Below are 22,099 nucleotides of genomic sequence, written 5' to 3' on the forward strand. Positions count from 1 at the left end.
ATTGTGCGATAAGGATGTCTGTAGCGAGCGATAACGAACACCCCACCACACACACTCACTCACCTCTGCCCAACCCCACCATCGAAAGCTATACAAACATATAGATATAGCTCCCAACAGCATATAAACACACACCCGCACGCCCGCACACAGCCAAACATGCGTCTCAATCTTCACACCTCCCTCCCTCCGCACTCTGACCGCGCCTGGTCTATCGCCGTGCACCCCACGCTCCCCCTCCTCGCCAGCGCCTCCTCCGACCGCACCTCCCGTGTCTCCTCCCTGCTCACATACACCCCGCTCTCCACACTCGATGGCGGCCACAAGCGCTCCATCCGCACCCTCGCCTGGCAGCCCAACCCCTCCCCCTCCGCGCAATCCTCCACCCTCGCCACGGGCTCCTTCGATGCCACAGCGGGCATCTGGCACCGCGCTTCCTCAACCTCCGAGTCCACGGACTGGGACTTTGTCGTTGTCCTCGATGGCCACGAGAACGAGATCAAGAGCGTCGCTTGGAGCGCTGGCGGGAACTACCTGGCGACGTGTAGCAGAGACAAGACAGTGTGGGTGTGGGAGGAGCTCGGCGAGGACAACTTTGAGACTGTCGCGGTGCTGCAGGAGCACACGCAGGATGTCAAGTGCGTCGCATGGCACCCGAGTGAGCTGTTACTGGCGAGCGGCAGCTACGACGACACAATCAGGCTGTGGCGCGAGGACGTGGACGACTGGGTGTGCTGCTGTGTGCTCGAGGGGCACGAGAGCACCGTGTGGTGCGTGCAGTTCGAGAAGAAGCAGAGAGAGGGGGGGGGGGAGGACGCCAGGTTGGTGAGCTGCTCGGACGACGGCACTGTCAGGGTGTGGAGGAGGACGGGGAGGACGGGGGAGCAGGTCAGGGCTGTGCCGAGTATTTTGAGGGGGAGGCAGATCGAGGAGACGTGGGTGCTTGAGTCGGTGCTGCCGAAGGTCCATACGAGGGCGGTGTACTCTGTGTCGTGGAGTGGTGTCAGTGGGAGGATTGTGAGCTGCGGAGGGGATGGGAGGATTGTGGTGTATGAGGAGGTCCCGAGGACGGGGAAGGAGGGGGGGGAGCAGAAGGCTGAGGGAGAGGAGGAGGAGGAGGAGGTAAAGACGGAGTGGAGGGTCGTGGCGGACTTTGAGGGCGCGCATGGCGTGTATGAGGTCAATTGCGTGGCGTGGAGTAAGCGCTGGGATAAGGACCGGAGGAGCGACGATGAGGAGATCATTGTCAGCTGTGGGGACGATGGCGCGGTGAATGTCTGGGAGCTGGTGGAGTAGGGTAATGGGCAGGTAGATGGATGGTAGATGGACTGGCGGGTAGGTAGATGCATAGATAGATAAAGCCGGTCTGGAAAAAGTCTTTTGCGTTTTATGTGTTTTTGAGCTTTGGTGGTGGTTTTTTTTTAGTAGTATCCGGTGAGTTGCAGCACCTATCTACATGTATGTAGTGAGCTTCAGTAATAGCTAGCTGAGAAGAGGGTTGAGAGCCTGTTTGTAATCGCGGAGATATTGGCTTTATGGTCATTTTTACTGAGTTACCGCAATCTGTGTTTGTGCAAGGACAGACCAAGGTATGTCAATGATCGATGGTAGTTTACACCAAGAAAGCACCATCCAGACTCCCAATGCCATCCATTCCTACCACCCAGCCACGCCCGGAATCTAAATACTTCGTAGATAGGTTAAGAGCACTACATCTTAAGGCAATTGAACTGAACTCAAGCGTGTGGTTAAATGGTCTATATAGAGTAGAGAATACATAAGCTAGCTATAGAAGTATGCATACTCGGCCAGCTTTGTTGGATGCTACTTACTGGACAACAGCCTCTTTGGCGGTGGTGTGGGTGGTTCTGTGGGGGGTTTCTTTTCTTGCATGAGCTGCGTGCGGGCATATATACGATGCGATTGGCGTGTCGTTAGCTCATCACAGTACTACATGTGGTGCCACTGATTCTTGGATGCTGGATGCGCTCTATCAGCAATTCACTAGCTGCCAGACAATGAATGGAATCTGGTCTGATCTCTGGCCCTTACGGTCTACGTAACCACATCCACATCCACATTCACATTCACAAAGCCACCACAAACGCATAATAACGGGTATTCCAATTGCAACATCCATCCATCCATACCACCACTCCCTCTCCCCCTCCCTCTCCCCCTCCCTCTCTCTACAGAACCTCCACGTTACGTAGCGATACAGAAAGAAAGCAACGGTGGCACAGAAGAAACCAACCAACGACATGCTAGACAGACACTAACAAACACCGCCAGTAGAGTAGATCACATTAAAAACCTTTCCACCCCTAACCCTACCCTACCTACCGCACAATCAATCATTGACCCCCTAGTCCTCCCCTAGTCCTCCATCTCATCATCCCCAGCGGCCTCCTCCTGCTCCACGCCCCTCCTCACGCCACCGACAAACAGCTCCACCTGGTCCGCGCCCGACGCCTCCTCGCCGGGCCTCAGCGGCACCTGCAGGCTGTCTGCGACGCCGCGCAGCGCGCCGTCGCGTAGCGCTACGGTCAGGCTCACGCAGCTCTGCGCGAACTGCGGGCTCTGCAGGACGCGCCGGATGATGTCGCGTTTCTGGGCGGAGGTTGCGTTGTGTGGGATGAGTGCGGGGGGGAGGTTGGCGCAGAGGTGGTCGAGGGAGGTGGTGGGGAGGGTGGAGAGGAGGGGGACGGTGGTGGTCGTGTTGAGGAGGTCGTGCAGGCTGAGGGTGGGGGTTTGTTGGGCGTAGCGAGAGGGGCCGGCGCCGCTGGGGTTGGGGGGGGCGGTGCCGACGTTGATGGAGGAGATGAGGGATTTGAGGAAGTCGTTGGGGTTGGTGGTTGTGGTTGTGGTTGTGGTGAAGGGGCTGGGGGAGTCTCTGGTGGGGGGAGGCTGGTCAGTGGGGGGTTTTTCACGGAGGTTACGGGGCACATGGGTGGATGTGGATGGAGAGGAGGGAGATATAAAAATCTTCAGATGTACAGTTGAGGCGCTAGAGCGGCCGTATATTCGCCATTAAATCACACGTCCGTAACCCCCCACAGGAAACTGATGTCCCTCTCTTGATCTTGAAAAATTCCGAACCACCAATTTTTATCGGGCCAGCCCCCGCGTGGGAAAAAGAAGAAAACAGTGGAAAGGAAAAAAGATGATACAGTGCACCAATTCCCATAACAAAAAATGTAAAAATGTAAAAAAAAAAAAAAAAAAAAAACAAGAAACAGAAACAGAGCTTGCGGGGCAAAAAAAAATCGAAGAAATGCAGATTTATGGGGGGCAGCACTAGCTCAGGGAGGGGAGAAACCTACGCCCTGCCACCATCAGCACCGCCCCTTCTGCTAGCGTTTCCCTCCTCCTCGATATCCTCGCTTCCAAGCTCGGCGTCTGGGTCGCCCATCTCGTCATCCTCGTCCTCGACGCCCTGGAGGATGTTGTTGATAGTTTCGCCCCATCGGCGGTCACGGTTGGACCAATGGCCGGGGTTGCTGTCGGATTCGGACTTTGACTGGAGCCAGAAGAAGTGGCGCTGGGACGAGGACGTGAACTTGAGAACAAAGACACGGCCGGTGGTGCAGGCGGTGTATGGGGTGAAGGTGACGTCTTGGGGGAAGATGATCAGGTCGTCCTCGGCTTGGGGCTGGGTGGCTGAACGACGTCTCCAGCAGAAGTGAAGAAGTTCTAGCAGAAGTATCAGCAATAACTCCAGAAGCTCAGGCAGGGGAGATGTGATAATACCATCCTCAGCGCTGTTGTAGATGTAAAGAAGGCCAGGCTCTGGTGAGGGAATGATCCGGGTACCCTAGGAATTGTCAGCATCGAGGGAAAGCTACGGGTAGGTGAAAGTGAATACTTACAACCTGGTTGCATTTCCCGGCTTTGATTGAAATAAGAGGTCGTACTGCAGACATGATGGTTGTGTATGGAGGGGTTGTAGTTGATGGAGATGAAGATGAGGTGGGGGGGAAGCATACAGTGGTAAAGTAGAGCTCTGGTTTGGGTGTTCGTTACCCGCCCCGCGCCAAGAGATTAGATGTAAGGCCGTGGTCATTGATAGCGTCACGTATGAATCAAGATCCAGTCAGATCAAGGGTAGATAGATTGATCTTATCGACCAACGATCCAGTTGCTAGAGGTGTACTTTATTGAGCTAGGTACATTGTAGATTGCACCCAAAGAAATACATGTATCCACATCCTATTCTACTTTTCATCTATGCATTACAGAAAGCTGTGTCATGATGGCCTGGGTTATATCGTAGATTTGGGGCTTGATGGATCCACAAGATCTACCTCGCTGCGCTCAACGCTCTCACTATGACAGCTTGGCACTGGGTATAAAAAAGCTTTGGTAAGAGTGACAGACGCATTAATTCCCATGGATACACGCACGACCCAAGAGCTAGAGCAGGTAAGGTATCGTAGGTGGGCTCGGAGGCAGAGGTGCACGCTGGATATATATCCATCCACCAGTCACAAAGGGTCCTCTTGTGCTTTTCTGTGTGTGTGTGTGTGAATCCTGTTCCTTACAGACAGACGAACGTTCCCCTGGGTACATATTGCACTGTAGGGCTACTAGAGTACATCTCTACTGTAGGTACAGACCCGAATATTAATCGTCGCAATCTCTCTCTCTCTCTCCCATCCCACACCCACACCCACACGCGCGAGGGCAAACGCCAGGTCACATGCCCACACGCGATCCGTGAAGAGACCAGGCCCTGCCCACCCACAGCAACCTCGACTGCCCAGAGAATCCCAGACTGCCCTTGTTCTCTCAGGTCCCCGTCGCGGCTCCCTCCATAACCTTTCTATATCGATACTACAGTCTACATACACCCCCCTCGCCTCCTCCACTCCCACTCCCACCACCTGGCAGACAGAGGAAATATATCCCCCCCTTCCTTCCTCCCTTCCTTCTTTCCTTAGCCCGTGTCTCCAAGTAACGCGCGCTCATTGAATATTCTGGTCCCCCCCCCCCCCTGCACTCCTCTCCCAACCCTAACCTCAGCCACCCGCTTCCATCCTTTCATTCCATCCAAACTCTACATACATACATACACACTCACTCTCTCTCACATCCACCCACCCCCACCTCCAACAATCAATAATAAACAACCTTTTTCCCTCACCCCCCCCAATCTCATAATTCTGCTCTCCGGTCAACAATGAAGCCTCCACAAGCTTGCATGACCACATACCCTGCGCGCTTGCAGACATTTTCCACCGCGCTCATAACGCCCGCTGGCCCCACGCCCACAGGTCCCGCTGGCACCCCCTCAGCAGCAGAGCGGTCGTCTGGCAGAACGAAGCGCGGCAACCAGGTGGTCAGCTACGCCGAGGTGGACGGCGACGATGACTTTGAAAACGATGCGGAATCACGGGCGGCGATAATGGCCGGTCAGGCCGCCGGGGGAGGAGGTCCCCAGGGGGCAATTGGGAGTTTTCCTGGAGTGGAAACAATAAAGAGACCGGTACAACTGCACCCAAAGCTAGTACAGCAAAGATATATATCTGATGTACACAGGTACTACTACCACTACAACTGCCCTTCTGCCCTTCTCTCCTTCCCCCCCCCCCTCCCCTCTCCCTCTGTTCCAACCCCCCCCCCCCCCAGATAACGAGTCCTAACCATACAAACAAACACCTAGGACGGAGCATCAGTTGCTCTCTGCATCGGCATTACCTACCGTGCTGATTCCCATACGACTCGACATCGACCTCGAACCCCCATCGCGAGGCCGCCTCCACGACAGCTTTCTGTGGAACCTGCACGAGGTCCTCATCACCCCCGACACCTTCGCCCTCACCACCTGCCTCGACCTCGACTTGCCCATGCAGCCCTACGCCAGCATCATCTCCACCTCGATCCGCGACCAAATCTCCGAGTACGCCCCCGTCGCCACAATCTCGCTGCCCGAGGGCTCGGGCGAGATGCGCGTCGTCTGCAACCTCAACGTCAACCTCGGCGAGCGCGTCTACGCGGACAGGTTTGAGTGGGACCTCGCCGGCTCCCTGACGCCGGAGTACTTTGCGCGCGGCGTCGCGCGCGACCTCGGCCTCTCGGGCGAGTTCGTCCCGGCTATCGCCCACGCGATACATGAGTTCTGCCTACAGAAGAAGAAGGACCTCTGCGAGACGGGGGTGACGCCGGATCTGGAGAACGACGCTCATCGCACGGATGTGGAGGCGGGGTGGCGCCTTGATCTGGAGTCGCTGGGCGCGGAGTGGGAGGGGAGGGTGGAGACGCTGACACGTGAGGAGATTGAGAAGCGGGAGGGCGACCGCGAGAGGGAGATTCGGAGGTTGAGGAGGGACACGGCGCGTTTGGGCGGCGGGGGGTCGTTGATGCCGTTGGTGTGGGGCGCGACGGTGCAGGGGGATGTGGAGGAGCAGATGGGCCGTGGGAGTAGGGTTAAGAGGAAGCGGCAGAGGAGTTTGTCGCCGGGGCCGACGGGGGGGAGGGGCACGCCGAGTAGGAGCGCCGCGCCGCAGAGTAATGGGGTTTCGAATGGCGGGCTGAACGAGTGGGAAAAACAAAATTGGAGATGTGCGTGGTGTGGCGTATCGGGCACTGGTACATGGGGCGTCCGCGAAGGTCCAGAAGGACAGAAGGTAAGCACACCCTTAATATTAATATATGCTCTTGATACGGATGCATAAACTAACAACTTCAATAGACATTATGTTTTAATTGTGGAACAGCATACGCCGAAACTGCACAATTACCTGACTGGTCAAAAGGACTACACGCTTACACGCAGCAGCGGCAATAGGACTATCATTAACTAACTACAAGGGGGGGGATAAAAAACCAAAATGTCATGGAAAAACTTACAAACGGGAGGAAGGGGTCATGGTAGGACGGGTGGGGAATGGTGTTACTCTTTTTTTTTTCTTCCTTTTTCCTTTTTTTTCTTACTTCTTCAGTGCGACTGGTAGACATATTTTTACTAAAAAAGTACTACTTAATTAACTTATCACTGGCTTATCCATCCTCTCTTCCACCACCACCAACCCCTCTCCCCCCTTTTATCACTTCTTCTTCTTATACTTCTGGTTCTTCTTCTTGGGGTCTCCCTTCTGTTGTGCCGGAGACTTGGCTTACGATATTCTCTTCTGTTCTCTGTCCTGATGTTTGAAACACACCTTTTTTGGCTACTTTCTTCTTCTACTTTTATCTGGGGGTTCTTGATTTTTCATTTCCATTTTTCTCTTCCTTTCTTTTCTCTACTTTTCTCTTCCTTTTCCTCCTCTCTGCACGGGGGCGGGCCGGCTCAGAGTGTGTCTGTACGTGTGCGTGCGTGCGTGCGTGTGTGTGCGTATACGTCTGCTTCTTCGTTACCTTCTTATAAAGAAATTACGGCCCTTCGTTCTCAATGTCTTTTTTCTTCTATTTTTTTCCCTTCTCGTTCCTGCCCTCTTCTCCTTCTGTACGGGCGTGGTTTTGGTGCGGTGCGGTCACGGATTAGATACATAACTAGCTGCTTGGCTGGCTGGCTGGCTGGAGAAGGGAGGAAAGTGGGAGATGGAGCAAGTTGTACGATAGTCGGGTTTGGTTGGTTAGGGTTAGTCTGCTAAAAAATAAAGAGGAGAAACATTTATTGGTCCGGTGTTGCGCAATGCGGTCATTGTGATGGTCGAACGAGTGCGCGGAAGTCCGAGAGGGGATCAATATGCGCCGAGGACTGCCGTCATTATTTATCGTTTTTTTTTAGTGACTGGGGGAAGGTGATGAGTCTGGTATGATGATCATGAGCCTAGTTGGGGGACGTCATGGGGTGGTCATGGATTATCACTCGGTGGTGTTGGTGCGTGGTCCGGTGACAAAACAAGGGTTTAGAACACAACAGAAATCATTTTTGGGTTTCGGCGGAGGGCTCCGGGGGTGAAGTTATGTTATTGTGCGTCGAGTGGTGCTCAGGTTCGGTGATGGATGAGATGATGATGTATTGGTCTACATGTAGGTTACGAAGTCTAGTTTTATACAGGTCTGAAAACAGGACAGGTCCGCTTGACCCGGTTCAGCCACGCCTCTGCTGAATCGTGTCACAATACATTTATGCTTAGTCTGTATAGCGTGGGGCTAAATGGCTTAGTGGCGTGGAGCCTACATGTACTCGACTAGCTGCCGAAGAAGTCGTTGGCGCGGCTGGTCACAGAAAATCACTCGATCGCAACGTTGAATCTTGACAATTATTTAATTACCAAATTTAGCTATTCTAAACGCCCACTAAAATTTAAAATACATTCTAAGAGAAGAAATGTGTCAAGTTATTTACCAATATCCACCCTCCACTCCCGTTCGCCCACGAATTAATCGGTGTCCCACTTGATATCGTACACAAACGTCGGCTCTGTCTTACTGTTCAGCGCCTCCAAGCTCTGCGCATATCCATCCACTCCCGGCATCTTGGTGTGGCTCCAGAAGATACTGGAGATGTTCGCCGTCGGGCTGAGACCCTCGAGCGAGATTCCGGTCTTGCCCTTGCTCCAGACGGTGGTATCTCGGACCCGGACCTTCGACACGGGCCCGGCGCCGTCCGACGCGGCCGGGGTGCCGTCGGGCTTGTCGGTGATGATGAAGCCGAGCCAGGTGCTACGGCCCTCGAGCTCCAGGGTGATGCGCTCAACTTGCATGAGACTGAATGTCACGTCTTTGATATAGGATGTTCCCCACTGTTTTTCTTCCCGTTAGTGCTACTCTAGGTCTGGGATGCTAAATGAAGGGGGGTGCTTACAGCGTGGTGGATTCCGAGTCCGACGGCGGCATCATAGACAACGCCGTTCTGGAAGGTGATGTTCAAGTGCGGCATCTGCACTCCCTGGCCAATCTTGAACGCGAAGCATCTAGTCCATGAAAGATTGTCGTCGAAAAGCACGTTCTCCACCGCCCTCGCTGCAGGAAGGACGTCGTTGTATTTCGGGAAGATCTTGGTGTACGCCTTGGTCGAGTACGGGTCGTCGAGCGAGATTGCGATCGTGTGCCTCACGATAACGTCCACACTCTCAAGGACATCAATTCCATCGTTCTCGCTCATCCATAGGGAGTTGAACCACTTGATGTTTTGGAACAAGAGGTTCTGTGACCTCATGGGAATGGTCGACCATGATGAAGACTCCTTGATGACGATTCCGTCGACCATGAAGTGGCTTGTGGCAATGGGGACGAGGATGTTGTTGTTGATCTTTCCAACGTTGGTGCCGTATTTGCCGTTTCCGTCGAGCGTTCCACGGCCATAGACCTTGATGTTGGTGCTGTTGAAGTCGGTGCGGATCCACCATGTTACGTCGCGGCCCTGGGAGCTCTTGTACCAGTGCAGGGTGTAGTCCGACTTCACGCCCGTGAAGCGTAGGAATGACCCGGCTTCGAGGTATAGCTCCGTGTTGGACTTGAGGACAATGTTACCAATGAGATAGAGACCTTTGGGGACGTAGACAGTTGCTCTGGGCGGCAGGCCGCTGACGCCGCTACTTTTGGCCGCCGCCCAGTCTGCCGCCGCGGTGTCAATTGCATTTTGCAGAGTGGTGGTCGCGAGCCCTGATCCGGTTGGGTCTGCGTTGAAGGGTTTCGAGAGGATGTTGTAGACGTACGAGGCAGACTTCACGGGCTTGTTAGTCTCGAGCTTGTCGGCGGCAATGACCAGTTCTTTGAGGCTTCCGATCTTGACAATGAGGTATTCGTCGCTGGGGATGGTGAAGGAGACGCAGCCGGTCGATTTTGTGGGCGTGATGCCGAGCTTCTTGGGCGAGATGCGGACGTCGGTGAGGTCGGTGTCGTCGGGGATGGTGATTGCGATCCAGGTGGGCTTGCTGTCCATGGAGAAGTGGGCATAGTCGTATTCGTAGAATTGCATCACGGGAATGTCGGTGGACCCTACATTGAGGTCGAACAAGGTTGAACTGTTGTAGATTGAGGGAAAGGTGTATGCTGCGATACTACCCGCTATCGGGGCGGCGCTGGGAACGGGGCAACCCATTGTGCTGGTGGGATTGATCAATGAGGTTAATGATCAATAGAGCTAATTGTGGTAGCTGTGAAGTTCTTTAATTTTGGGGGATCAGGGCGTATTTAAACGCCGTAAATTATGATATATCCGGAACCAAATAGTAGTAGTATATATCCGCATGTATTAACGCACTAGTAGCCAGGGACTACATGGCTGTTACCAGCAGGCTGTGCTACACATGCACATCAAACATTCTAAAAACACGGACGAATGGTCTGTTTTGTAGCGCGCATTCCACAAGGAGTTAGTTGGCCTTGCGGTCCGTCTACCAATAGTAGAATAAAGCAATACCAAAGAACCTGGATGTTCCCTCTCTTTGGTGCTGAGGCTCCGGTGAGTCCGGATCCTAGAACTCCCTAGGGCTGTTGAAAGTACCAAGACATATTAGCATCATGCCCGGTGTGACAGCAGAAAATTATAAGGGGTTGGATCTTGTTACTGGGGTATTCTAGTAGAAAGATTGGTAAGTGCATGTACTCACATTCCTCAGGCCGGATCGGCAATCATATATGGAGTCGAGCGTTTAACAATTTCCAACAGAGGGTAAGCTTCAAGGTGTTCCACAAAAGTAGAATGACTATGCAGGAAATTAAAGGTTCCTGGTTTTAGAGTAGTAGAGTAGCTGCGCCACTGTCAGTCATGTTCAACTAGGAGGAAATCCTTTCTTGGCATAAGGCAATATACATGCATGTCAACTAGTGAGCCGTTGAGCTGCAGATAGTTGGTAGTAGTGTCTAGGGTTTTGTATAAGCAATTGGAGGGGGAAGGAGTGATTAAGGGGGATCTTGAGTATAGGTAGGTTAAACCAGTACGTACTGTGAATCTTATCGGATGCCACTAACTAAACTTTAGTAATGCGCGGTATTCTAGGGTTCATATTTATAATTCGGCACTTTATAATCGATAAATCCCGTAATGGTAGAATATCCGTTACATCCCTTTTTGGCACTTAGTGTAGGAAGCCTTGTCGAGCGATAATCGATGGTATCAGAGGTAAGACACAAACCCCCAAATTTCGCTCCATCTTGACCAAGAGAAGCCCACAGTATTGTAGATATATATATCGTATGTGATCACGGGCCATTGTTTACCGTTAGCAAGTATGCTATCCCAGGCCGGCTGTGGTGTCCTTTAGTGGGCCCGGCGCTACCTAGCTCGAGCTTAAATTTCTGAATCCGGTCGAATCGGTAGGAACCAGCAGGAATCTTGAACAAGATAGCCACATCATTCTTAGTACTAGCGGAAAGAAGAAAGAATTGTTATATAGTATTCGTAGACATCATACGGAATGAATTAACTGTATGCAGTCAGGTGTCCACGGCGGGTTGATGGTGCATAATTTATATATAGCAAGCATCAGATTGGTGCTTCCCGCTGCATCGCTGCATTTTTATACGCAGCACATACACAACACGTCCTCTGACCTGGCTCCCTGGAAACATCAAGATAGCAGCCTTGTTTTTCGTTACTAGAAGTATTGGCTGCAGCCGGCTCCATACGCATGAGAACTCGTTTTTTTTTTTTTTTTTTTTTTGATACCGATACGTAGTATTCTCTGCAAAATGGTTGGGTTGACGAGATCTGGTATGTGTAAGTTTTCCACTTGTGCTTACTTTATTATATGACCAAGGGCGTGTAATACTCTCGGCCTACAATGATTGATTGTAGAGCATTTTCTTTTCTTTTCTTCTAGCCTTCATACAAGTAGTATTAAAAACAGAAAGACGGAAAGAAAGAGCAGATGATGCTGTCGGATGTCTCCACCCTCTCGATCATGGTATACCTTTGTCCCTAAAGAACGACCTGAGCTCCTTGCGCTTCATATGCCATCCGGCTGTTGATTTAGCGGTACGCTAGGTATACAGATGCATGCCTTTAGGTGGTCTTTGGGTCGTACTGCGTACTATTCAGGGGCTTTTTGTATTCATAATTGCCATCCAGGCCGCCGGCTCAAAGTTGTTGGTTGAGTGCAGAACACACATAAGAGTAGGACGTAGCAATGTCTTGCAGAGGGTTTGCATCCCCGGGCCATAAGTAAGTAGGTACATGTAGCTAGCCAAATATTGCTAGGCTAAGACGCAAGTAGCTCAGCATGTATCCCTTTAGGTTCAAAACACCAAGACACGACCTGTAGTTTTGTGGTAAGAGCAGCCTAGTGGTTAAGATACTTGCGTATCTCACACTTTGAGTCTAAATGACCGGACTGGGGAAGAGTACGGTAACTCGGCGACTAGTACCGATGATGGGAGGTTAGCAGTTTGACTCCCGACCCCCCTCAGCCTTGGATTGGGACCCTTGGATGAGACCCTTGGATGAGAAGAAAGCAGCTTGGCGAGCGTAAGTCTTTTGCCGTGGCGGGTTATAACTTTTAAAAGGGCGGTTTTGGGCCACTTTCCCTCCTGTCTATCATGGGCATCAGATCCCCGGCCCCCTTCATCACTGAACTATATATGTATGGGCTTGATATATGACACTGTAGCATAGGATACCTACTACATTAGGCTCGTCCCCAACCCGTCTACTTTAGAGTGCTGCAAGTAACGGGTTGGGTACGAGACTACTACTACATCACTCATATTCTTTTTGGAGTGTCTATTCATATAAGTCTGTGCGTATTGTCTTCACGAAATATCACTCGATATAAATTACAAACCATCTGTCCACTAAAAAACTATTTAAAGCCGCCCTAAATCACTCTTATTTTCTTATCTCTGACCCTCTTGCAACCCACAACCGCTTCGCGCCAACCTCTTTACTCTCGGGACCGATATAGCAAACCTCCAATCTACCCCTATCTGTGCTTATAAGCAGGACCCAAATCCCTGTCTCGCCTTCCATAACCCTAAATTCGTCAAATGTGCAACATATCTTCTTGGTGAATCCCAAACTGGCGAGCGGTACGATATCTTCATGTCTGTTATCCTTCCCCCTGTGATGGGTGGGATGCGAGCAAGCTTTTTGAAAGCTGTGGGTGGACAGGTACATCTCGGTCCAGCGTAGAAAGGTATACAGGCACAGAGGGGAGGAAAGGAAATGTAGGTTTGGCCCTCTGCTGTTGCAGTGGCGATAATGGGGTGGGTTGAGTGCCAGGAGATGCGTACGGAAGTCGTATGCACGGGTAAGGCATGTGGATGAGGATAACAGCGCTTCGGCACGAGCGTACAGCACTTCCAGGGTTCTTCTTCAGTGTAGTAGAGCATAAGGTAAGTAAGTGAATAATTGTCGAGATCAAGGCCAAAGTAGGAGGTGTGCTGCTGTAGAGAGATGAGTTGCTATAGAGAGATGTGATGCTGTAGTCTCCACAAGCGGTCAAGCCTGTGTGTGGCATTGTGCGTAGTGAACACGGGGGCCCGGTATTGTCGAGTGCGTCAATTCGATGAGGTTTGAAGTGACATATAAAGGAATGCTTGGTGTAGTACTTATCCTCTGATACGCTCGACTGTTCTTCCGTCCTAGTAGAAAATGGAGCACTTCTGCCACAAATGATATAGAAGGTGTCAAAGTACGGCTCGTTTTGCCTGGATTTCCCCACAAATATCCTTTCGATTGGCGCCACCCCTAACCTCGATAAACGATACGCTTTCACCAACATAGGCTTGTATGCATTGTGCTCTGAAATTCCATCTATAACCATTAAATGTCCCTCTGTCGCAAAGACAATTTTTCTACCAGTTTCTTCTAGTTTCGCGAGTATCGGCTTTTCATTAAGAAACTGAGATCCAATGCCCAAAAAATCCTAAGCTGTAATAGATATGCCATCTAGGTACTTGTCTGAAAGTCTTCCGTTTGAATAATTTCTTTATCCGTGACGGTGAATGGCCTCTTGGCATTGGACGTATTTTGAGGAGTTTTGCCTTACCACCCTCAAACAATACAATTACGTCTACACCTTTGGTGTATCCGCCACATAAAAGAGGTGAAAAGGACGCGTCGATAACTTTTCTAAAGCATGGCCCTGGCAACGTCACCATACAAGTTGGTGTCGAGTCCCATTCATGAAACCCCAAGGCACCACTTCCGGGTTCCCATGGCCATGGCCATGGGGAATGTTCAGACACACCACTGGACCTAGGGACAGAATTTTTAATTGGCGATCCAAGTTGAGGGGCTTCGAAGTCGTTGGCTAAGACTGGCCGGTAGGTACAGTAGATACGGACATGGTAGGGAGGAGCTCTTTCGGCGGATAAAAAGTAGTGGCCAGACTCTGAAAGATAGATTTCAGGAGGGATTTTAGAATTAGGCTGCTTAAGTTGGATTGTAGAGACTAGATATTTGGGGAGTATCCCCTTCCCTAGATCTTTATTGATGTGTGAAACGAGTGCCCGTAAGTCATAGTTCGGAGGATCTGAGGTCCTTCTAACGATCCTTCTTGGAAGTAGGGTGGATATGTGTTTTTTTATAAGCGGAGGATAAACCCCAGCATAGCGCCAGGAGTTACAGACTTTCGTAGCGGTGTAGAAGTCTTTGGGAGTGAGATAAGTGAAGATTTCGTGAAGAAGCTCATTGGGGAGATTTGCGGCTGGAATTGTAGACTGGAGGATGCGCTTCTGGACAAGTAATTGTTGACGGCGAGTGGGGAGGAAGGTAGAAGCTTTGTCTCTAAGAGTTATACAGGTATTGCTGATATGGGTGAACTCATCCGTTTGTTTGTTTTTTTGCTTAATCCATTGATTGCATGAACTCATCCGTTGATAAATAGCTGAATATGTGTTCAAGGATGGGAGGGGGAAGGGCAGTTAGACGGGACCCCTTGACCCGCGAGAGTGGATCTGGAGGGCTTAAATAAAAGGGAAGTACTGTAACTATAAGTTACTCTAGATGCCTAGCTTATCGATTAGCAATTTGGGTACTCACATTGAGCGCATATAGGCCATATCTTCTTCCACGGTAGATCATCACAGTATCTTAATCTGAACACATCTGTTGTCCTATTAAGGCACCTTTATATACCTCGAGCTCCTCCTCAACCCCACACGGTGCAGCCACACGCGCAGCCGCACTCGTGTGGGTTAACACAAGCTCGGAATCAGCCGTGAGCAATTGCTATCCCATAAGCAGTATAATGAAAGTTAAAAGAGGTCGCAAGTTTGACAAATTCCATCCTACCATGGGATATATGCGCATATACATGTAGATACACTGATAGACTGTGACACCAGAGGCTTAAATGTAAATTTGATCTTACGGCCATAGATCTTAAGTATTTCTATGCCTTTGAAATATGCAGTTCAAACGCTGGGTACATGTACGTAATGTATTAATATGGTCCACTTTCATCTATCTAAATAGTATAAGCTTCCTCGTTGTAATCACGAAGCATTTCTATTGGTTAGAACTGCATACCGTAAACCGACAAAGAATTACTCCCGAGATAGAGGAATGCCGGGAAGGGAGCTGACATGGAAGGACAAACACTCACAACTAGAATTAACTGCTATATAAACTCATATATCACCCTTGAACTCCTAAGAACTCGTGCGAGCAAGGGTTGGTGTGCTGCGCAGCGGCACCCGACCCCGATTGTGGGCACTGTATTGAGAAATAGGAAATAATATAATACAACTACAGTTACATACTCATGCGAGAAGTTTTAACGATTAGCATAAATAGGTTGGACAGTATAGCTATTCCTCTCCTATGCTTTAGCTAATCTATGTGGACAAACAGGTAGGTATTCAAGTCAGAATTAAATTTCCTAACTCCAGCGGCGCGGCCGGGGGCCGCACTGCACTTGTATTGAATCGACTCCTATAGCTACAATGCATGTTACTGTTACACATACTACATGTAGCCAATGGTCCTGTTGCTGCACGGTTCTCGTCTACCGTGAATTTTTACTTGCGTCCGAAACACGATATGATACAGTAAATAGAAATATTTCTTAATTGTTAAATTATAAACAGAGTGGACCGAGTGGGATATTGACCAAGTTGATGCTAATTGCGTTCTCAGGAATATTTCAAGACAATGTAACGAGGATGAATTCGCGGGCAGTAGCGTAGGGCTGGAAAGGAAGGCGCTAGGTACTGTTGTGCCGCTATGAGGCTTGGGGTGGGTATACATGTAGGTACACGTACTTCTTTAAAAGTTATAAAGCTGAGCCGATATAAACCAAACAGCACTGAATTCGATCCCTCCGTGGTACCAATATGGCACTAATAATCCTCGCTATTTTCTTTTGAGTAGACAGAATAAGGAGTACGGGTACTGTGATGTATGTATTGTAACGCGCAAGGAGGGAAAGATGAATGATGATCTTAACAATCAATAACTACATGTAACTGGCTATGGGCCTATATATCGGGCTAACTGCTTAAAGTGATAGTGACCATGGTATCGGGCCGATGATGTGGATGCGTGAACTTGACATTCAGCTAACCCAAAACTACAATTGCAAATTACTACATACATGTATGTACTACAATCTCCTTTTTCTTTTTTGAAATATAGTAGTATTTTATGTGATATATTGGGTATGATATAAAATTAAGACACGAAATACAAGTTTATCCATTTAGATAGTTAGACTTTAATAATAAAAATAAACTTCTGTGGTTGTTGCTATTTTCTTCAAGTAAATGATTTCCATAACCCAACTTTACCCCAGCTCAACTCCATGATAGCCCATATCACGGTGGTACATGTATGTATACCCAAACAAGTCCCCAGCTTTCGTTCCTACCGATTTCTTCCTCCCTCACCCATGTACTCTCCATCTCCCCATACCTAGGGAAAATTATTTCTTTTCGCCCGTCAATTTTTCGATAGTAGCTTTCACTGTTTCTCACCCCGTCAGCACCCAATGCTCAACATCCTCAAAGAGATAGGCTACAAACCGCCGCCGAAGGCCTGCTTAACCAAGGTTGATCCACTTTCCGCCTCCTGCTTATTTGCGAGTCGTTTCGCAAATTCACTCTGTTCAGCTGGCCGCTCGTTACTATTGCTGGATCCGGACTCTTGGTTGGTGGAAGCAGATTTCTCGTAGGCCTTAGCGAAGTGCAAGATGCCGGCTTCCGCTACGGTTCCCCAGTTTATTGGGTTTGCTTGTCCAGTTTGGCCTTGGTTGTTGTTATTTTGAGGGTAGTTGGATTGGCTTTGGCTTGAGTAACTTTCGTTGCTATTGTTATTGTTGCCATAGCTTGAGCTGCTGGATTGCTGATTGCCGTACTGGGTGTTTCCGTATTCACCCCCGCGATTGTTGTTTCCATATGAATCGTTACGGTTGAGGTTGTTCCCAGAATCATCCCTACGCCGGTTATTGTTCCCGTACGATGAATCGTTATTACCTCCGTATTCTTCACGGTGTTGCCGATCCTCGTTACGATCTCCGAATTCTTCCCTGGGGTTGTTGTTTCCATAGCTGCCATATTCCCCTCCACGATTAGTATTACCGTAAATCTCATTACGGTTCCCGAATCCCTCTCCGCGATTGGAATTGTTTCCGTACCCATCATCGCCACTGCCGTATGGTCTGCCGCCGCCGCCCCCACTCTCACGTTCACGGTATGTTCCGCCTATACCACTGTCACCTCCTCGTCGAGACTCATGGCCCTCGTTGTTGTTTCTACCGTAGCCCTCGTTCCCCCTATCTCTGTCACCGAAAGAGTCTTCGCCGCCATAGCTCATGTCTCGCCCTTCTTCGTCATGCTCGCCAGAGCGTCGTTCTCGATGCCGGGAGGAGTGGGCTCTGTCTCGATCACGTTGGATATCACTGAACCCGCCGAATGACATTGTTAATATTAAAGTTTTCGATGGTGGTAGGATCTACGTGTTGGGTATGGGCTTGATTGATTGAACCGATGTGAGGTGATGGGATGGGATAGGTGTTATATTGATCGAATTAGTGGAGAAGAAGGAAAGAAGGAAAGAAAGGGGTAGGATTGATGATGATGCAGCAACTACTAAAGCAACAACTTGACTTGATGCAGACAAGGAAAGGTAGAAGGATAGCAATGAGACTCTCAGGACAGCTGGGGGGACATCACGTGATAAACGATTTCAGGGATCGGGAACTGGATTGGAGGGGTTCGGGAAGCTTCGACGTCATGAATCTGATAAGATCAAGCTATTCTTAGATGCGGATCATATATAGGATGCACGACAGTTCATCATGAGAATCTTGCGTGCCCCTTTTCAATCATCGATATATCTACGCAAGTGAAAGATATTTCCAATCATATGGTAGGGGTGCTTTACTCAACATGAACGGTACTCAAGCTCCCGGAGTGCGGGGGAGGCATCACGCCAAGCTTTAGTTACATGTACTAGTTCAATATCTAAGTAGCTAAAATACATGTATGAGTGAAATTACACACTCTACCCCCCATTTTTGGCGTTATATCTGCAACGCTGTACTGCATTTAGAGCTACACGTTCCAACACTTTTCAACTAAGTACATATAGGTACATGCAATCAAGGAAACAAGATTTCTATTCACCGTACCACAAAACTTAAGCGTGATACTATACCCCTTAACTAGACTCAGCGGAAAGCGTTTGAGTGATCGTATTTGTGTTGGAAATCAATGAAAATTACCCATAATCCAAGAAGCTTATTTGGCAACTGGCCGGCGGGGCCACATATATATACACTTGCATACAAGTACATGATACGCACTCAAGTACACCATAGCTTACATGTAGTTTATCTTTCGAGTACGTAACGTTCGCGGACGTAAATGTAGGAGAAACATACATGTACGTGTATTGTTCTTCGAAGTGCTCTATAGAGAGAAACAGCATTCTGTCCTCCCATCTATCTGTCCTCCCGTCTATCCGTCGTCTCATCCATCTGTCCTCTCATCTATCTGTCCTCTCGTTCATATGTTCTCTCGTTCATATGTCCTCTCGTTCATCTGTCCTCTCGTTCATCTGTCCTCTCGTTCACCTGTCCACCTGGCTTCTTAGATTGAAACTATAAAAGCCATCCATTCCCTCCCTTTCCTCTCTACATCTTCATCCGTGCATTCTTCACTCTCTCAATCTTCTAAATTTCGAACCAGTTCTACGTTCTTTCATAAATTTCCAACCACTTGATAATCTCATCACAATGAAGTCAATCACTATCATCTTTACTATTCTCGTTTCTACTGCCCTCGGCGTTATCATGCCTACTCCCACTAACTCTGCTACTCCCTCTGGGGCCGGAGTTGAAGCCGAGAAAGCTCGTATTAATGCCAAACCGAAGCCTTCTACTAAGGCATCTTATGGTGGGCCTAAGAATGGACATGCATGCTCAGAAGATTCTGATCCCACCACCTCCATTGTGAGTATTTTATCTTCGTATTCTATCAATTGGATCATCTACTGAGAGTCACTGCTTCAACCACTCTAGCTCTTTCGTTTTACTAGCACCTACTCCCTCGTTGCTACTGCCGATCAGGTTGTCAACGCTACAGACATGCCTGCCATTGGGGAGCAAGATGCAATTGGATATTTCAACTATGGGATTAATAGCCGCGAAAATGTTATTTGCTATGTACGCCTCCCAATTATTTCACCCCTGCTAGATTTCTATGGAAGTGACTAATGCTGTGCTTGATCATAGAACATCACCCTTCTAGGAGTTACTGGAGAATACCAGTCTGCGGCTCTCACTGCTACCCATATTCATCAAGCCACGATTGGAAAGGCTGGACCTCCTCGTATTGCGTTTCCAAACCCTGTAAGTGCTTACCTCCTTAGCAACTGTTTTCCCTCATCATCTCCCTCATTTAAATTGGCTTTGTCTAACGTTATTTTCAAATGTAGATTGGGAATGGCACACGTCGCAATTCTATAGGTTGCCTCAAGGCACCTTTCAAAACTGGAGTCATTGCCAATGGTCTTGATACTGGCGAGGGCTTCTCCGTGAGCCAGATTGAAGATAACCCAAGGGGTTTTTTCACCGATGTCCATACGAGGAAGTATCCTCTCGGAGCTTTGAGAGCTCAGCTTTGGAGGAATCTGGACGGAAGTAAATATAGTTGGTGAAAAATCACATTCTGTGATCTATAGCACGAAGAAAAGATATTGCTTTGTAAATATCATAATTAGCTAAATTGGGAGGCCAGGGGGCTTCAGGAGGATTGCATACATGTTAACAGACTTTAAAAAAAAAAAACTGTTAGTACATCTAACACATTGCATCATAATATCAAAGTTTTTTTCTGTGCTTAGATGAAGCCCCAGAATAATCGATAAAGAACGTATCTTGTGTACTAGGCCCAGCTAGATACAAATTCAGAGCGAAATCATGAATTATCACTCGACCCTCCAGAGAGGCGAAAAGCATGGAGATGACCTTTTTTTTTTTTTTTTTTTGTTTAATTCATTAGCATGGAGATGACTGACTTGGTTGTTTTTAGTTTATTTATTGTATTGGCAATGGCTCGATGATTGACTGATTAATATTCCATTCGTGGAAAAGACGTATAGCAAGGAGAGAAGAGGGCGGGGCCAGATATAAGGAAAAGAAAGATAACATAAATGTAAGGAGAGGTAGTCAGAATGTATGTATTTTCGTGCCAGGGAAAAATGACATTTACTCTAGCTTATAGCTCATGAACATCACTGACTGTAGGTGGGTAAACCGGTGATGCGCAAAGGCTTGAAATATAATGACGGAGTTTACTACGGAGACATTTCATGATATTGGGCTAGAAGGGTGCTTGTGCAACCGGGGGTTGTCCTTATGTATTCTTCCTTTATCACTAAGCAACATATCTACTTGACTGCGCCTGACCGGGTAGCAGCCCGACCTACCACTCTTGAGTAAAATGCCGCGCACCTATATGTACTAATGTCTGGATGGTGTTGGTACTCTACCTCTGGATGAAAATGCGAATTCTAGATTGGCTGGCCACACCCAGTTAATCTTTCGAGCTCACAGTTCGCTAGTTGCATAGGTGGAAAATTGATTCATGAGAGGTATCCAATTATCCCTCTCCCTTCCATGGTGTTTCTGTACATGTCCAGTTAAGGTAATAGAGGCCAGCCTGACGGAGAGGGGTTGGGGGAGCCCTGGGGGTGAAGTGGGATATATGGAGCGGGTTAATTAAGCGGGCAGACATGTGGCAAAGAGAGAGCTACATTGTATGGAGCAGGAATTTTGTTAGGTCTGGTAGTTTCGATTGGCTGCCCCGGTCCGGTGACTCCCTCTCCCTCCACCGAAACATACATTCATCGATTTTTCACTACTACATGTAGTCACGCTGTGTCGACGATCTGATGGGAGTATGTAGTCCAAAAAGAAAGAAGAAAGAATGGGAAAGAATAGAGAAGAAACCTCCGCAATTTTTTATCTTAATTATCATCCGCCATGACAAAAGACTTACGCTCGCCAAGCTGCTTTCCTCTTATCCAATGGTCCCAATCCAAGGTTGAGGGGGTCAGAGGTCAAACTACTAACCTCCCATCATCAGTACTAGTCGCCGAGTTACTTACCATATATACCCTTTCCCAGTTCGGTCGGTTAGACTCAAAGTGTGAGATATGTAAATATCTTAACCACTAGGCTGCTCTTACCACGGAGGGAAGGGGCGTGTTTTGGGCTTTTGAGCCTATGGCCTTCGCTTCGGTACTTCTGAGCTAGCTTGGCGCCGTGCTTGTATTCTATGACACTTGATGCAGACCCGTACCCCCCTTGGCGTATACCAACAACAACACCTGCCTGCTTAGATTGATCGATAGATATCAACGAAGAGAGAGTGGCTGTATCTGCTCGCCCCACATAATTCTCTCGACGGGCGGGGGAGTTGCCACTCCCAGCCCTGAAAGGCACAACAGCAGCGCAGATCCACCGAGTGATCGCCCATGATCGTGTGATGCACACCGCTTACCAATTCTCCAACAACCAACCAACCAACCAACCAACCAACCCGTGTCTCGTCATGTATCTTTCCGCAACTATTATCATTATAGGACGAACGTACATAGCGGAGGGGGGCTGGATGTCTCTACCCGCAAATGTTATAAAGACGTGAAATCTCTGCTGGCCCTGGGAAGAGATCGATCTCATACCCGCAAGGTTATATATCGCCTACATTATCGCGGGATCCCCGGCATATGGGGGAAGATTAAACTTCCGGTCTGATATCT

At 49.0% G+C, this 22,099-nt stretch overlaps 6 protein-coding genes across 6 annotated transcripts; 3 read left to right on the forward strand and 3 right to left on the reverse strand.

Moving 5' to 3' along the window:
* Window positions 1–159: 159 nt before the first annotated feature.
* On the forward strand, window positions 160–1,296 carry LAJ45_02055 (uncharacterized protein; the record flags this gene model as incomplete). The annotated part of the gene is made up of 1 exon (XM_046111647.1): window positions 160–1,296. The coding sequence occupies one exon, from the start codon at window positions 160–162 to the stop codon at window positions 1,294–1,296; it is 1,137 nt and encodes a 378-aa protein (XP_045975591.1).
* A 1,080-nt stretch (window positions 1,297–2,376) lies between these two features.
* On the reverse strand, window positions 2,377–3,923 carry LAJ45_02056 (uncharacterized protein; the record flags this gene model as incomplete). The annotated part of the gene is made up of 4 exons (XM_046111648.1): window positions 2,377–2,893; window positions 3,324–3,693; window positions 3,751–3,814; window positions 3,870–3,923. 4 exons carry the CDS (start codon window positions 3,921–3,923, stop codon window positions 2,377–2,379), a joined length of 1,005 nt encoding a protein of 334 aa, XP_045975592.1.
* A 1,256-nt stretch (window positions 3,924–5,179) lies between these two features.
* On the forward strand, window positions 5,180–6,787 carry LAJ45_02057 (uncharacterized protein; the record flags this gene model as incomplete). Its single annotated transcript, XM_046111649.1, has 3 exons — window positions 5,180–5,538; window positions 5,663–6,626; window positions 6,692–6,787. 3 exons carry the CDS (start codon window positions 5,180–5,182, stop codon window positions 6,785–6,787), a joined length of 1,419 nt encoding a protein of 472 aa, XP_045975593.1.
* Window positions 6,788–8,327: 1,540 nt separating this feature from the next.
* LAJ45_02058 (uncharacterized protein) lies at window positions 8,328–9,991 on the reverse strand (the record flags this gene model as incomplete). Its single annotated transcript, XM_046111650.1, has 2 exons — window positions 8,328–8,690; window positions 8,753–9,991. 2 exons carry the CDS (start codon window positions 9,989–9,991, stop codon window positions 8,328–8,330), a joined length of 1,602 nt encoding a protein of 533 aa, XP_045975594.1.
* Window positions 9,992–16,757: 6,766 nt separating this feature from the next.
* On the reverse strand, window positions 16,758–17,752 carry LAJ45_02059 (uncharacterized protein; the record flags this gene model as incomplete). Its single annotated transcript, XM_046111651.1, has 3 exons — window positions 16,758–16,798; window positions 16,858–17,381; window positions 17,469–17,752. The coding sequence occupies 3 exons, from the start codon at window positions 17,750–17,752 to the stop codon at window positions 16,758–16,760; spliced, it is 849 nt and encodes a 282-aa protein (XP_045975595.1).
* Window positions 17,753–19,070: 1,318 nt separating this feature from the next.
* LAJ45_02060 (uncharacterized protein) lies at window positions 19,071–19,993 on the forward strand (the record flags this gene model as incomplete). The annotated part of the gene is made up of 4 exons (XM_046111652.1): window positions 19,071–19,286; window positions 19,356–19,499; window positions 19,569–19,685; window positions 19,772–19,993. The coding sequence occupies 4 exons, from the start codon at window positions 19,071–19,073 to the stop codon at window positions 19,991–19,993; spliced, it is 699 nt and encodes a 232-aa protein (XP_045975596.1).
* Window positions 19,994–22,099: the final 2,106 nt, after the last annotated feature.

This window comes from Morchella importuna (assembly GCF_003444635.1).
Source record: "Morchella importuna strain M04M26 chromosome Unknown Morimp01GS003, whole genome shotgun sequence".
Lineage (NCBI taxonomy): Eukaryota > Fungi > Ascomycota > Pezizomycetes > Pezizales > Morchellaceae > Morchella > Morchella importuna.